The sequence below is a fragment of the Salvia miltiorrhiza genome, chromosome 1 (assembly GCF_028751815.1).
Source record: "Salvia miltiorrhiza cultivar Shanhuang (shh) chromosome 1, IMPLAD_Smil_shh, whole genome shotgun sequence".
In the NCBI taxonomy this organism is placed as follows: Eukaryota; Viridiplantae; Streptophyta; class Magnoliopsida; order Lamiales; family Lamiaceae; genus Salvia; species Salvia miltiorrhiza.
In genome coordinates, this window is record NC_080387.1 from 61,331,381 (window position 1) to 61,348,907 (window position 17,527).

A 17,527-nucleotide genomic window follows, 5' to 3' on the forward strand; every position below is an offset into this window, starting at 1 on the left:
TTTCAAGGACATTATATATGCATAAATATTACTCCTACTCTCTCTCTCTTTTTTTTTTTTACTAAAAGCGGGCTAGATCACCAATTTAATTAGGGAAAGTGGAAAACCTATTAAAAGTAGGAATTGTTGGAGGACTTGTTTGTAAATAGAGAAAGATGTCTCCACTTGGGGTCATGTGGAATCCGGAAATGATGCAAGCTTTTTCAGAGAATCTGCGGATATTATTACTAGGGGCATTTTAGTAAATTCAGCATCTCCTAGAATTCAAATTGCAAAGACGAGCAATTGAATAGACGTTGGTGGAGAGATAGAAGGAAACCAAAACATGGCTTTTCTTGCAGAAAAATAAGGTAGGAGCAACTATGATTCTGTAATCTACATAGATCAAAATCCTAGGATCATCAAGCATTTAACCAACGAATCTCATTCTCGATGATCCCAAGAGCAAGCTCTTGAAAGAACTTCCCTCTATGCTCAAAATTTCTGAACTCATCAAAACTAGCACAAGCTGGACTCAGTAAAATGGCATCCCCTACATTGAAGAAACATTACATGATCAACTTATTTTTACTTCAGTTTCAAACAAACAAAAAAAAAATACAATTCTAATACAGAGAGCTTCATTCTTGCAGTAGTCAAGGATGTAGCAGAATTGTCTGAGATAGAAAGCAAAAGCTGTTAGAACCGGGTACACGATCAAGATATTACAAAATAATATTTTGAGATAATACAACTCAAAATAATTGAAAAATATTACAACGAAATAATTTGAGAAATTACAACTCAAATAATTTGATACAACTGAAATACACTGTATAAATAAATTATACGTATAAACAAAGTCGAGTCGAGATGAATCTCTTCCCGCAAGAAGATTATCGCCCCGGTAGTGCTCTTCGGTTTGGCGTATCTTCCCCAAAGGTAAAACGACTACGTCTCGTCGGATGTAGCACCACAATCCGGCGAGCTCCGGCGAACTAAATAGGATCAAGAACTGAGCACAAGGGTTTGCAGAGAGAGTTGTTTGTAAATGGCAGAATGCAGGATTTTGTGTTGTTTCTGCATGCTCTCCATAGGCCTATTTATAGGCATGTGGTGAGTATGAATTCAATTCATTGAATTCAACTCCGGTGGCTGGAAGCTGTAAACGTTGAAGAGGTGGCCGGTGGGCGCAGCCATTGAAGAAAACTTAGCTGCAAAATTGAATACGCATGCAGAAGTCGTAGCATGCGTTCTTCTGCTGCTGCTTCTTATTTTGCAGCTAAGTTTTCTTCAATGGCTGCGCCCACCGGCCACCTCTTCAACGTTTACAGCTTCCAGCCACCGGAGTTGAATTCAATGAATTGAATTCATACTCACCACATGCCTATAAATAGGCCTATGGAGAGCATGCAGAAACAACACAAAATCCTGCATTCTGCCATTTACAAACAACTCTCTCTGCAAACCCTTGTGCTCAGTTCTTGATCCTATTTAGTTCGCCGGAGCTCGCCGGATTGTGGTGCTACATCCGACGAGACGTAGTCGTTTTACCTTTGGGGAAGATACGCCAAACCGAAGAGCACTACCGGGGCGATAATCTTCTTGCGGGAAGAGATTCATCTCGACTCGACTTTGTTTATACGTATAATTTATTTATACAGTGTATTTCAGTTGTATCAAATTATTTGAGTTGTAATTTCTCAAATTATTTCGTTGTAATATTTTTCAATTATTTTGAGTTGTATTATCTCAAAATATTATTTTGTAATATCTTGATCGTGTACCCGGTTCTAACAATCGCAAGAAGATTATTTCTCTGCCGTTGATACACGTTCGAGAAATGGCTCACACCGACGTCAATATGGATGGCTCCACCACCTCTGCAACCATCGGTTCAACCACGTCGTCAATATTTTCCTCGTTTGCATCAACGGGGGCTTCAACGTCAACCATGGCCCCATTGCAAACTTCAAGAACTATTGGTCTTGCCGAGAAACCATCAACGTTCTCGGGCAAGAATTTCAAATACTGGCAAGAAAAGATGCTATTCTACCTCACAACCGTGGGGTTTGCCGGATTCTTAATGGAGGAAAAACCTCCAACCCCGAGTGAAGGGGAAGGGGAGACAAGCCAAGAAATTCGTGCCGGATATTTGAACTGGTGTCGCGGCGACTACTTGTGCCGTAACACCGTTCTCATGTCTGTGGACGAACGGCTCTACCGTGTTTTCAAGGTTCATGAAACCGCGAAACAATTGTGGGAGGCCCTTGATTTGAAATATCAAGTGGACAAGGCAAATACTACCAAGTATATTGTCGCCAAATGGTTGGAATACAAAATGGTCGACTCCCGGCCATTGATGGACCAAGTGGAAGAATTCCAAAATCTTTCACATGAGGTTCAAGCCGAAGGGATGCCCTTGGCGGATGCATTGCTCGTTGCAATCATCATAGAGAAATTACCTCATAGTTGGAGGAAATTTCAAAACCTTTTGAAGCATGAGCGCTCGGAGATGTCCGTGCCGATATTAATATCCAAGCTTCAAATGGAGGATCACGTGAGAAGTCGTGATCAAAAGGGAAAAGCTCCGATGGAGGCAAAGGCCAATCTCACCGAGAAAGGCGGTCCCTTCAATAAACGTGGTCGCCCTAACCCTAACAATAAGGGTAAAGGGAAACAAGGCGGTAGTCAACCATCAAAGTTTGATGGTGTATGTTTTAACTGTGACAAACAAGGTCACATGGCTAAAGATTGCCGCAAGCCAAAGCGGAAGAAGGCAAAGAGCAACGTGAACAACGTCGAGAAGGACTTCGACGATTGGAACCACGATGACTTTGCTGCCATGATCTCCGAGGTGAATCATGTGGACAACCCGAACGCTTGGTTCGTGGATACCGGCGCTACCGTCCATATATGCATAAATCGTGAGTTGTTCCACAACTACAAGGAAGTGGAAAACAAAACGATAATGGAGGCTAGCGAGCGGACATCCCAAGTCCTTGGCATGGGAGATGTGATTCTTCAACTCACGTCGGGCGTGGAGATCACATTAAAAGACGTATTACACGTTCCAACTGTCCGAAAGAATTTAATTTCGGGCTTTAGGCTTACGAATAAGGATTTTGAATTGTTTTTCAAATCTGACTATGTTGTAATACGCAAGTGGGGAAAGTTCCTAGGGAAAGGCTATGCCTCCGAAGGACTTTTCAAACTTGGTGTAAGAGCTTGTAAGCCTGCCAAGGCTAAGATCAATAAAGATGCATCAACCTCTTCTGCTTACTTCATTGAGTGTTCTGATTTATGGCATTGTAGACTTGGACATGTTAATCTAAATGCTATAAAGAGATTAGTAAAAATGAATTTACTAAAAGTTGATGAATACAACTCACAAGAAAAATGTGAAGTTTGTGTTGAAGCCAAGATGGCTAAGTTACCGTTTAAATCGGTAAAAAGGAGCACTCAACCTTTGGAACTTATTCACACCGATGTTTGTGATTTAAAGTTCGTGCAAACTAGAGGTGGCAAGAAGTACTTTATCACCTTTATAGACGATTGCACAAAGTATTGTTACCTTTACTTATTGAAAAGTAAAGATGAGGCTATTGAAGCTTTTAGAAACTTCAAAAATGAAGCCGAGAATCAACTTGGATGTCGAATTAAGATGGTTCGAAGTGATAGAGGTGGAGAATATGTAGCTCCGTTTGCTGAATTATGCAACGAAAGTGGTATAATCCATCAAACGACGGCTCCTTATTCACCACAATCTAACGGCGTTGCTGAACGCAAGAATCGAACTCTTAAGGAGATGATGAATGCCTTGTTGATTAGTTCAGGATTACCCCAGAACATGTGGGGGGAAGCTGTCTTAACGGCCAACTATATCTTGAACAAGATTCCACTCAAAGGGAAAGATGTAACTCCCTATGAGCTATGGAAAGGAAGGAAACCTTCGTATAAATACCTCAAAGTGTGGGGGTGTTTAGCCAAGGTAGAAGTGCCTTTACCAAAGCAAGTTACAATAGGACCTAAAACGGTGGATTGTATCTTCATTGGTCATGCACTTAATAGCAGTGCCTATCGTTTTATAGTGCACAGATCGGAGATACCTGATATACATGTTGGGACAACGATAGAATCAAGAAATGCTATATTCTTTGAAAATATCTATCCTAACAAGGATAAAGGTACATCGAACTCTAATGATGGAGTTGATGGTGATGCTACAGGTTCTAAACCTATGGAAGTAGCTAGTAATTCTACTCAAGTAGATGATGCCACGGGTTCTAATCATGTACCACCTAATAGGAAAAGACCAAGGTCTAAACCTATGGATGTAGAACCGAGACGTGGGGAACGAGTTAGAAAAGCTAATGTCTATGGACCGGATTATGTTGTCTTGATGCTAGATGGCGAACCGGTGACGATTAAAGAAGCTATGTCTGGCTCAGATGCAGCTCTCTGGAAAGAAGCCATCGATATTGAGATTGATTCCATTATGCAGAATCATACTTGGGTGTTAGTGGATCTACCACCTGGAAGTAAAGCTTTAGGATGCAAATGGATCCTAAAGAAGAAGTACAAATCTGATGGTACTATAGATAAGTACAAAGCCCGACTTGTCGTTCAAGGTTTCAGGCAGAAAGAAGGGTACGATTTCTTCGATACCTATTCACCTGTGACCAGACTAACATCTATTCGGATGCTTCTCGCTATTGCTGCCTTGCACAATCTCGAGATTCACCAAATGGATGTGAAAACTGCGTTCTTGTATGGCGAGTTGGAAGATGAAATATATATGAAGCAACCTGAAGGGTTTGTAGTACCTGGGCAAGAGCACAAAGTATGCAAACTTCAAAGGTCTTTATATGGGTTGAAGCAAGCACCGCTTCAATGGCATTTAAAATTTGACAGTGTAATGTTGTCAAATGGATTCAGAATCAATGAGTGCGATAAATGTGTCTACATTAAGAATTCTAATAACGGATATGTTATTGTTTGTCTTTATGTAGATGACATGCTCATCATGGGAAGTAATTCCCGAGTGATTCAAGAAACCAAAGGCATGCTAAGTAAAAATTTTAGCATGAAAGATATGGGCTTAGCTGATGTTATCCTTGGAATTAAAATTCTAAGAAGACCTGATGGTATTACTATAACACAATCTCACTACGTTGAGAAAGTGTTAAAGAAATTCAACGCTTTTGACAAGCCAATAGCTAAGACACCATGGGAACCTAGTGTGCATTTGAGTGTACACAAGGGAGAACCTGTTGATGCGATAGAATATGCGAAGATTATTGGGAGCTTGTTGTATCTAACAAATTGCACTCGTCCCGATATAGCATGCTCGGTCAACAAGTTAGGCAGCTTTACAGCTAACCCTAGTAATGAACATTGGAAAGCTCTTGAAAGGGTTTTGAGATATTTGAAATATACTCAAAACTATGCGATTCATTATACTAGGGAACCCTCTGTACTTGAAGGGTACTGTGATGCAAATTGGATATCTGATGCCAAAGACTCGTTTTCAACGAGCGGTTATGTATTCACTGTGGGGGGTGGTGCTGTGTCTTGGAAATCCAAGAAGCAAACATGTATTGCTAGATCGACCATGGAATCAGAATTCATAGCTTTGGATAAAGCTGGTGAAGAAGCCGAGTGGCTTAGAAATTTCCTCGAGGATATTCCATGTTGGTCAAAACCTGTGTCGTCCGTGATAATTCATTGTGATAGTCAAGCTGCTATCGGACGAGCACAAAACCATTTGTATAACGGTAAGTCGAGACATATTCGTCGACGTCATAATACCGTGAGACATTTGATCACTAGTGGAGTTATCTCAATTGATTATATAAGATCAATTGATAACATAGCGGATCCTTTGACAAAAAGTATCCATCGAGATCAAATGTATAAACTGTTAGGGGGAATGGGTTTGAAGTCCACAAATTAAGGATAATCATAGTGGCAACCCAACCATGATGACTGGAGGATCCCAAGAACTTGGTTCAATGGGACAACTAAGTTATGAAAATCCGTGTGTTGAACACTCGAATTGCCTATTCCTTGTAGAACAGTGAGTGTTCGGAAACCTGCACGTGGTGAGGTTAAGTCTTTGACTTTTAATGACTCTAGAACTCCTCGAAGAGGACAAGTATAGCAGGATACTTGAGTTAAGAGTCACCTATGTAAGTGTGAAGTGGGGCCGCTTCGATTGAAACACTTATGAATCCAAAGGGGTGTTCCAAGGCCTGTAATGGACACAAACGTGAGAACGAATAAGGATTGAAGCAATATTGTGTCAATATTGTTGACTCAGTATACACCGAGGAGGACTAGTTCAAGGAACACAATCCACTAGGCCGCCGGTATACTCGATAATATTGACTATGGCAGGTTCAAAGCCACAAGCTACCTTTCCAAATGCAATATTGTATCTTAAGAGGACTGAGCTAAGTGTTTGCACACTTTCGCATACTGTTTTCTCACTCATGTGGGGGATTGTTGGAAATATGGTTTTAATGCCATATCTGGAAATTATTATTTAATTAAATATTTATTATTTAATTAAAATAATGATTGGATGTTAATCTACATCTCGAGTAGATCAACGTGATATACTTGAAGTCTCAAAACCGATTTCCGATGAGTGAGATATTGTATGTCAAAGTTTGGATGTTGAAGAGGGAAAATAAATGCTATCCCACATTGGAAAACATAAAGATGTTTTTCATGTATAAGAATAGCAAAGCACATGGAGTTAATAAATTGACTTGTGGGCTTGCTAGTGGGCTTGATCTAAGTACTAGCCTCGCGCGCACACACACACGCGCGCCGCCGCCGACGACGATCGATCGATCGATCGGACGGACGACGACGTCGCCGCCGCCGCCGCCGCCGGATGGGCGGGTCGGGTACGGGCCGCGGCCAAGGACTTGGATCTTGGCAATTGGTGCTTTGGGGTGGTGTTTGGGGCCCAAACTATTTTTTGGACCAACTCCATTGGGCTTTTAATTTTTGGCCCAACAGAATTATTTTCTTGGCCCAACAGAATTTAATTCCCAAGCCCAACTGCCCAGCCCACATCAACATGCAGCAGCAGAAATAAGAAGCAGCAGCAGAAGAACGCATGCTACGACTTCTGCATGCGTATTCAATTTTGCAGCTAAGTTTTCTTCAATGGCTGCGCCCACCGGCCACCTCTTCAACGTTTACAGCTTCCAGCCACCGGAGTTGAATTCAATGAATTGAATTCATACTCACCACATGCCTATAAATAGGCCTATGGAGAGCATGCAGAAACAACACAAAATCCTGCATTCTGCCATTTACAAACAACTCTCTCTGCAAACCCTTGTGCTCAGTTCTTGATCCTATTTAGTTCGCCGGAGCTCGCCGGATTGTGGTGCTACATCCGACGAGACGTAGTCGTTTTACCTTTGGGGAAGATACGCCAAACCGAAGAACACTACCGGGGCGATAATCTTCTTGCGGGAAGAGATTCATCTCGACTCGACTTTGTTTATACGTATAATTTATTTATACAGTGTATTTCAGTTGTATCAAATTATTTGAGTTGTAATTTCTCAAATTATTTCGTTGTAATATTTTTCAATTATTTTGAGTTGTATTATCTCAAAATATTATTTTGTAATATCTTGATCGTGTACCCGGTTCTAACAAAAGCTATGCTTCATTTATTTTCATATACAAACTACTCAAGTTTTCCTTGAATCCTTTTGTAGTAAAGAGAGTTCAAATATCCATTTAAATTAGAAATATAAGGTAGCTCTTGCATGAATTTTGGATGCATGATGATACCTGGTTTTGCCATGTTCTTTGCTAAGCTCACAGCGTCCTTGAGATCTTTTGCTCCTAAACAAGGAATGCTGAGACTGTGAGACGATAGAGTGTGTTTGATCAGCGCTCCTGAAGAACCAAACTTCACAACGATGGAGATGTACGAGTTCAGGCACAAATCATATTGATGATGGGGAAGATGATTTTGACAGAGCCAGTGAAAATGAGACGATATATGGAAAATGAGAATGTTGAAGTACAAACGAATCACTTACAGTGACAACACCTCGGTGGTACTTCAACAGCTCTATCAGCTGCTCGAAACCATTAGAACCTTGGGCGTCCAAGATCTGGGAAATGAAACTCATGGAATCAATAAACAGACAATTTTGTGCAACTTTAGGTGTAGAGTCATAGCTGTGTGAGAATAGATGTAGTGAGAGGCAAAACGCATCACCTTTGAAAGACCTCCGAGCAAAACTACCAACTTCTTTTCTGTGAGGCCCATCAAGCCAGCATATGTTGCTTCGACGTTGGTTGCCTTGCTATCATCCACCCAAGTTACTCCATGACGATCTTCATGAACTGAAACGGGAAGTCGGGTATAAATCAAAACTATTATAAATGGGAATAATTGATCAGACACAATCACTCTAAATTCACACTATATTCTAAACGAGCCTTAGAAATACTCAAAGAGGATGGTGTTTACCAATTTGCACTCTATGAGGTGGAGCTTTTAATTTATCAATTGTTGAGCTGATGGCTGCAATATCAATTTCAACGTCCAGCCCGATAACAGATAATGCAGCAATAGCAGCATTGTAGTAATTGTGTGTTCCAACGGCCTGCAATGCATCCAATGGTAGCTGCGAGAGAAGCTCCATTCCAGGGACATTGAAGTTTGCTACTTTCTGCTCCATGTCAACCTTCACATGTTGGCAAGAAGAAGATAAATCTCATCGAACAGAAAAATATCAAGCAGGATCACAATGCAAAGCAGAACCGTGACTAGCATATTTCAACGACAGTCCAACACGAAATATGACCAATATGTATCATCTAAGATATACAGATATAAAGACTGCCTGCTGAGTTTTAACGATACAAGACAGAAAAGCCGAAACAGATGCATGCAGCACCAGAAAATCACAGTACTGGAGCTTGAAAAATATACCAAAATGAAGTTTGAAGTTTTCTTACTTCAATACCAGGATAACCACCGATCCAAGCAAACATACATTCATTTGCATGACACGCAATTGCATCAGTTATATATGGATTTCCTGTAGACGTTAAAAATGTTACATGTTGTGTGATTGCTTACATAAGGTCTACATTTACACAGAAAGAGATATGATGTAAAATCGGGACAAGATATCGATATAGCAGTAATCTACAAGTACTTTTACTAGCTTTCAACAGTTGATGAAGTAACATAATATTCGAGAAATGTGGAATAAGTCAAAGCAAGGCCGAGAACTGTCTGTAATATAGATGATATTTCAAGCTAGACACGCTAATAATATCCAAACAAAACAGGTTCAGTATGCAGATAATGGAAAAAGAAAGAAATTGATTTCGTACCCATGGGAAGAATGGCCATCTTTCTGCCACTCATGCGGGAAAAGACACGGCACTTGATCGTGGAATAATTCCTCATGGACTTGTGTCTCTCTAGGTGATCAGGAGTGAGATTTAAGATAACAGAAACCTGAAAGTTGATCACGTGAGAAAACTCGGCAGAAGTACAGTAAGAATGAAAGTCTGAAACACCACATGAATCCTTCTTACCGAAGGGCAGAAGAACTTGTTCGGAATTTCTAGCTGATAGCTGCTTACTTCCACTACAGCAGCCTAGAAAAATGCAAATAAGCCCAATATTGAATGTGCCTACTTTAGATTTAGAATGATCCAACTTCAAAGTGAAGAGATTCAAGATATTGTTGCATGTAGAGTAAAACCCCGACAAACTGCAGCATTCTGCAGTTGATACAGATAAAATCAGCTAAATTCCTTCTTGCCTGGAAAGGTTTTTGAGGTGATGACAAGCACTCGAAAGCTGCTTCTGAGAGAGGAATACTGAGGTTTCCACCAACAAAAGTTCTAATGTTCAAATGGCTGAGCATCTGTATCTCGTATTATTTTAAATGGTATACTATCAGAAAAGGAATTACACAACGAAGTTGTAAATATAAAAAAAGCTGGAAAGCATAAAAAAAATAAAACTGCAACCTGTCCAGCGAAAGTGGCCACATTAGATTTTCCATTAGTTCCAGTGATAGCCTAAACCTTTGTGCACCGTGGAAGTACTTCAGCAGCAAAATCTAACTCAGATATGACACGCTTCCCCTTTAATTCAAACACGAGAATCACACATGACTTGACACCAACAATCGTAACAAAAATATGAATAAAGCAGATTAAAAGAAGTCCTCATTGCCTCCAGATGGAAGAACTTGCACATGCACAGCAATATATGTTGGAAATATGGTTTTAATGCCATATCTGGAAATTATTATTTAATTAAATATTTATTATTTAATTAAAATAATGATTGGATGTTAATCTACATCACGAGTAGATCAACGTGATATACTTGAAGTCTCAAAACCGATTTCCGATGAGTGAGATATTGTATGTCAAAGTTTGGATGTTGAAGAGGGAAAATAAATGCTATCCCACATTGGAAAACATAGAGATGTTTTTCATGTATAAGAATAACAAAGCACATGGAGTTGATAAATTGACTTGTGGGCTTGCTAGTGGGCTTGATCTAAGTACTAGCCTCGCGCGCACACACACGCGCGCCGCCGCCGCCGACGATCGATCGATCGATCGGACGACGTCGCCGCCGCCGCGGGTCGGGTCGGGTCGCGGCCAAGGACTTGGATCTTGGATCTTGGTGCTTTGGGGTGGATCTTGGATCTTGGCAATTGGTGCTTTGGGCTTTTAATTTTTGGCCCAACAGAATTATTTTCTTGGCCCAACTGAATTAATTCCCAAGCCCACAGCAACAGTCACAGCAGCAGAACAAGTCACAGCAGCAGCAGAAGCACGCCAGCTTCGATTTCTGCATGGCGTCTTCAATTTTGCAACTAAGTTTCTTCAATGGCTGCTGCCACCGGCCACATCTTCAACCTTCCAGCCGTCGGAGTGGAATTCAATGTATTGAATTCATACTTACCACATGTCTATAAATAGGCTTGTGGAGAGCATGCAGAAACCACTTAATAACTACAAAATCCTGCATTCTGCCATTTACATACAACACTCTCCGCAAACACTTGTGCTCAGTTCTTGATCCTATTTAGTTCGCCGGAGCTCGCCGGATTGTGGTGCTACATCCAACGAGACGAAGTCGTTTTACCTTTGGGGAAGATACGCCTAACCGAAGAGCACTACCGGGGCGATAATCTTCTTGCGGGAAGAGATTCATCTCGACTCGACTTTGTTTATACGTATAATTTATTTATACAGTGTATTTCAGTTGTATCAAATTATTTGAGTTGTAATTTCTCAAATTATTTACTTTGTAATATTTCAATTATTTTGAGTTGTAATTTCTCAAAATATTATTTTGTAATATCTTGATCGTGTACCCGGTTATAACAATCGCAAGAAGATTAAATTTCTCTGCCGTTGATACACGTTCGAGAAATGGCTCACACCGACGTCAATATGGATGGCTCCACCACCTCTGCAACCATCGGTTCAACCACGTCGTCAATATTTTCCTCGTTTGCATCAACGGGGGCTTCTTCGTCAACATCTAGAACTATTGGTCTTGCCGAGAAACCATCAACGTTCTCAGGCAAGAACTTCAAATATTGGCAAGAGAAGATGCTATTCTACCTCACAACCGTGGGGTTTGCCGGATTCTTAATGGAGGATAAACCTCCAACCCCGAGTGAAAAGGAAGGGGAGACAAGCCAAGAAATTCGTGCCGGATATTTGAACTGGTGTCGCGGCGACTACTTGTGTCGTAACACCGTTCTCATGTCTCTGGACGAACGGCTCTACCGTGTTTTCAAGGTTCATGAAACCGCGAAACAATTGTGGGAGGCCCTTGATCTAAAGTATCAAGTGGACAAGGCGAATACTACCAAGTATGTCGTTGCCAAATGGTTGGAATATAAAATGGTTGACTCCCGACCATTGATGGACCAAGTGGAAGAGTTCCAAAATCTTTCACATGAGGTTCAAGCCGAAGGGATGCCCTTGGCGGATGCATTGCTCGTTGCAATCATCATAGAGAAATTACCTCCTAGTTGGAGGAAATTTCAAAACCTTTTGAAGCATGAGCGCTCGGAGATGTCCGTGCCGATATTGTTATCCAAGCTTCAAATGGAGGATCACGTGAGAAGTCGTGATCAAAAGGGAAAAGCTCCGATGGAGGCAAAGGCCAATCTCGCCGAGAAAGGCGGTCCCTACAACAAACGTGGTCGCCCTAACCCTAATAATAAGGGTAAAGGGAAGCAAAGCGGTAGTCAACCATCAAAGTTTGATGGTGTATGTTATAATTGTGACAAAAAAGGTCACATGGCTAAGGATTGCCGCAAGCCAAAGCGGAAGAAAGCAAATGGCAACGTGAACAACGTCGAGAAGGACTTCGACGATTGGAACCACGATGACTTTGCTGCCATGATCTCCGAGGTGAATCATGTGGACAACCCGAACGCTTGGTTCGTGGACACCGGCGCTACCGTCCATATATGCATAAATCGTGAGTTGTTCCACAACTACAAAGAAGTGGAAAACAAAACGATAATGGAGGCTAGCGAACGGACATCCCAAGTCCTCGGCATGGGAGATGTGATTCTTCAACTCACGTCGGGCGTGGAGATCACATTGAAAGACGTATTACACGTTCCAACTGTCCGAAAGAATTTAATTTCGGGCTTTAGGCTTACGAATAAGGATTTTGAATTGTTTTTCAAATCTGACTATGTTGTAATACGCAAGTGGGGAAAGTTCCTAGGGAAAGGCTATGCCTCCGAAGGACTTTTCAAACTTGGTGTAAGAGCTTGTAAGTCTGCCAAGGCTAAGATCAATAAAGATGCATCAATCTCTTCTGCTTACTTGATTGAGTGTTCTGATTTATGGCATTGTAGACTTGGACATGTTAATCTAAATGCTATAAAGAGATTAGTAAAAATGAATTTACTAAAAGTTGATGAATACAACTCACAAGAAAAATGTGAAGTTTGTGTTGAAGCCAAAATGGCTAAGTTACCGTTTAAATCGGTAAAAAGGAGCACTCAACCTTTGGAACTTATTCACACCGATGTTTGTGATTTAAAGTTCGTGCAAACTAGAGGTGGCAAGAAGTACTTTATCACCTTTATAGACGATTGCACAAAGTATTGTTACCTTTACTTATTGAAAAGTAAAGATGAGGCTATTGAAGCTTTTATAAACTTCAAAAATGAAGCCGAGAATCAACTTGGATGTCGAATTAAGATGGTTCGAAGTGATAGAGGTGGAGAGTATGTAGCTCCGTTTGCTGAATTATGCAACGAAAGTGGTATAATCCATCAAACGACGGCTCCTTATTCACCACAATCTAACGGCGTTGCTGAACGCAAGAATCGAACTCTTAAGGAGATGATGAATGCCTTGTTGATTAGTTCAGGATTACCCCAGAACATGTGGGGGGAAGCTGTCTTAACGGCCAACTATATCTTGAACAAGATTCCACTCAAAGGGAAAGATGTAACTCCCTATGAGCTATGGAAAGGAAGGAAACCTTCGTATAAATACCTCAAAGTGTGGGGGTGTTTAGCCAAGGTAGAAGTGCCTTTACCAAAGCAAGTTACAATAGGACCTAAAACGGTGGATTGTATCTTCATTGGTCATGCACTTAATAGCAGTGCCTATCGTTTTATAGTGCACAGATCAGAGATACCTGATATACATGTTGGGACAACGATAGAATCAAGGAATGCTATATTCTTTGAAAATATCTATCCTAACAAGGATAAAGGTACATCGAACTCTAATGATGGAGTTGATGGTGATGCTACAGGTTCTAAACCTATGGAAGTAGCTAGTAATTCTACTCAAGTAGATGATGCCACGGGTTCTAATCATGTACCACCTAATAGGAAAAGACCAAGGTCTAAACCTATGGATGTAGAACCGAGACGTGGGGAACGAGTTAGAAAAGCTAATGTCTATGGACCGGATTATGTTGTCTTGATGCTAGATGGCGAACCGGTGACGATTAAAGAAGCTATGTCTGGCTCAGATGCAGCTCTCTGGAAAGAAGCCATCGATATTGAGATTGATTCCATTATGCAGAATCATACTTGGGTGTTAGTGGATCTACCACCTGGAAGTAAAGCTTTAGGATGCAAATGGATCCTAAAGAAGAAGTACAAATCTGATGGTACTATAGATAAGTACAAAGCCCGACTTGTCGTTCAAGGTTTCAGGCAGAAAGAAGGGTACGATTTCTTCGATACCTATTCACCTGTGACCAGACTAACATCTATTCGGATGCTTCTCGCTATTGCTGCCTTGCACAATCTCGAGATTCACCAAATGGATGTGAAAACTGCATTCTTGTATGGCGAGTTGGAAGATGAAATATATATGAAGCAACCTGAAGGGTTTGTAGTACCTGGGCAAGAGCACAAAGTATGCAAACTTCAAAGGTCTTTATATGGGTTGAAGCAAGCACCGCTTCAATGGCATTTAAAATTTGACAGTGTAATGTTGTCAAATGGATTCAGAATCAATGAGTGCGATAAATGTGTCTACATTAAGAATTCTAATAACGGATATGTTATTGTTTGTCTTTATGTAGATGACATGCTCATCATGGGAAGTAATTCCCGAGTGATTCAAGAAACCAAAGGCATGCTAAGTAAAAATTTTAGCATGAAAGATATGGGCTTAGCTGATGTTATCCTTGGAATTAAAATTCTAAGAAGACCTGATGGTATTACTATAACACAATCTCACTACGTTGAGAAAGTGTTAAAGAAATTCAACGCTTTTGACAAGCCAATAGCTAAGACACCATGGGAACCTAGTGTGCATTTGAGTGTACACAAGGGAGAACCTGTTGACGCGATAGAATATGCGAAGATTATTGGGAGCTTGTTGTATCTAACAAATTGCACTCGTCCCGATATAGCATGCTCGGTCAACAAGTTGGGCAGCTTTACAGCTAACCCTAGTAATGAACATTGGAAAGCTCTTGAAAGGGTTTTGAGATATTTGAAATATACTCAAAACTATGCGATTCATTATACTAGGGAACCCTCTGTACTTGAAGGGTACTGTGATGCAAATTGGATATCTGATGCCAAAGACTCGTTTTCAACGAGCGGTTATGTATTCACTGTGGGGGGTGGTGCTGTGTCTTGGAAATCCAAGAAGCAAACATGTATTGCTAGATCGACCATGGAATCAGAATTCATAGCTTTGGATAAAGCTGGTGAAGAAGCCGAGTGGCTTAGAAATTTCCTCGAGGATATTCCATGTTGGTCGAAACCTGTGTCGTCCGTGATAATTCATTGTGATAGTCAAGCTGCTATCGGACGAGCACAAAACCATTTGTATAACGGTAAGTCGAGACATATTCGTCGACGTCATAATACCGTGAGACATTTGATCACTAGTGGAGTTATCTCAATTGATTATATAAGATCAATTGATAACATAGTGGATCCTTTGACAAAAAGTATCCATCGAGATCAGATGTATAAACTGTTAGGGGGAATGGGTTTGAAGTCCACAAATTAAGGATAATCATAGTGGCAACCCAACCATGATGACTGGAGGATCCCAAGAACTTGGTTCAATGGGACAACTAAGTTATGAAAATCCGTGTGTTGAACACTCGAATTGCCTATTCCTTGTAGAACAGTGAGTGTTCGGAAACCTGCACGTGGTGAGGTTAAGTCTTTGACTTTTAATGACTCTAGAACTCCTCGAAGAGGACAAGTATAGCAGGATACTTGAGTTAAGAGTCACCTATGTAAGTGTGAAGTGGGGCCGCTTCGATTGAAACACTTATGAATCCAAAGAGGTGTTCCAAGGCCAGTAATGGACACAAACGTGAGAACGAATAAGGATTGAAGCAATATTGTGTCAATATTATTGACTAAGTATACACCGAGGAGGACTAGTTCAAGGAACCATATCCACTAGGCCGCCGGTATACTCGATAATATTGACTATGGCAGGTTCAAAGCCACAAGCTACCTCTCCAAATGCAATGTTGTATCTTAAGAGGACTGAGCTAAGTGTTCGTATACTTTCGCATACTGTTTTCTCACTCATGTGGGGGATTGTTGGAAATATGGTTTTAATGCCATATCTGGAAATTATTATTTAATTAAATATTTATTATTTAATTAAAATAATGATTGGATGTTAATCTACATCACGAGTAGATCAACGTGATATACTTGAAGTCTCAAAACCGATTTCCGATGAGTGAGATATTGTATGTCAAAGTTTGGATGTTGAAGAGGGAAAATAAATGCTATCCCACATTGGAAAACATGGAGATGTTTTTCATGTATAAGAATAGCAAAGCACATGGAGTTGATAAATTGACTTGTGGGCTTGCTAGTGGGCTTGATCTAAGTACTAGCCTCGCGCGCACACACACACGCGCGCCGCCGCCGACGATCGATCGGACGGACGGACGGACGGACGACGACGTCGTCGCCGCCGCCGCCGGACGGGCGGGTCGGGTACGGGCCGCGGCCAAGGACTTGGATCTTGGCAATTGGTGCTTTGGGGTGGTGTTTGGGGCCCAAACTATTTTTTGGACCAACTCCATTGGGCTTTTAATTTTTGGCCCAACAGAATTATTTTCTTGGCCCAACTGAATTAATTACCAAGCCCACAGCAACAGTCACAGCAGCAGAACAAGTCACAGCAGCAGCAGAAGCACGCCAGCTTCGACTTCTGCATGGCGTCTTCAATTTTGCAACTAAGTTTCTTCAATGGCTGCTGCCACCGGCCACATCTTCAACCTTCCAGCCGTCGGAGTGGAATTCAATGTATTGAATTCATACTTACCACATGTCTATAAATAGGCTTGTGGAGAGCATGCAGAAACCACTTAATAACTACAAAATCCTGCATTCTGCCATTTACATACAACACTCTCCGCAAACACTTGTGCTCAGTTCTTGATCCTATTTAGTTCGCCGGAGCTCGCCGGATTGTGGTGCTACATCCAACGAGACGAAGTCGTTTTACCTTTGGGGAAGATACGCCTAACCGAAGAGCACTACCGGGGCGATAATCTTCTTGCGGGAAGAGATTCATCTCGACTCGACTTTGTTTATACGTATAATTTATTTATACAGTGTATTTCAGTTGTATCAAATTATTTGAGTTGTAATTTCTCAAATTATTTACTTTGTAATATTTCAATTATTTTGAGTTGTAATTTCTCAAAATATTATTTTGTAATATCTTGATCGTGTACCCGGTTCTAACAATATAAACATCAAGAAATGGAATAATATATATGTCTCCTGCCTAGATATAATCTTTTAACATTAAATCGAGCTTACAGATTGCAACAAACATGCTAGACAATAATTTTCCAGAGGAACTCCTGGGGAAACAACTATCAGATCTGCCTTGACAAATAGTTCATGATCAAAACAACCAAGAATCGTCTTCAAATGACCATCTTTAGCATTTAGAGCACCCGCATCGCGGGTACTCGAGGGCCTCCTCGAGGAGATGGCTGGCTTCGAGGAGGGCG

General features: G+C 41.0%; 1 protein-coding gene across 1 annotated transcript; it reads right to left on the reverse strand.

Annotated features, from left to right (window-relative positions):
- Nucleotides 1-199: 199 nt before the first annotated feature.
- On the reverse strand, nt 200-17,464 carry LOC131001353 (uncharacterized). The gene is made up of 11 exons (XM_057927725.1): nt 17,331-17,464; nt 10,018-10,134; nt 9,807-9,911; nt 9,577-9,639; nt 9,370-9,496; nt 8,986-9,068; nt 8,495-8,711; nt 8,240-8,367; nt 8,058-8,132; nt 7,804-7,924; nt 200-532 (listed from the first exon to the last, which is right to left on the reverse strand). Exons 3-11 carry the CDS (start codon nt 9,909-9,911, stop codon nt 402-404), a joined length of 1,050 nt encoding a protein of 349 aa, XP_057783708.1. The 5' UTR covers nt 10,018-10,134; nt 17,331-17,464; the 3' UTR covers nt 200-401.
- Between the last annotated feature and the right edge of the window lie 63 nt (nt 17,465-17,527).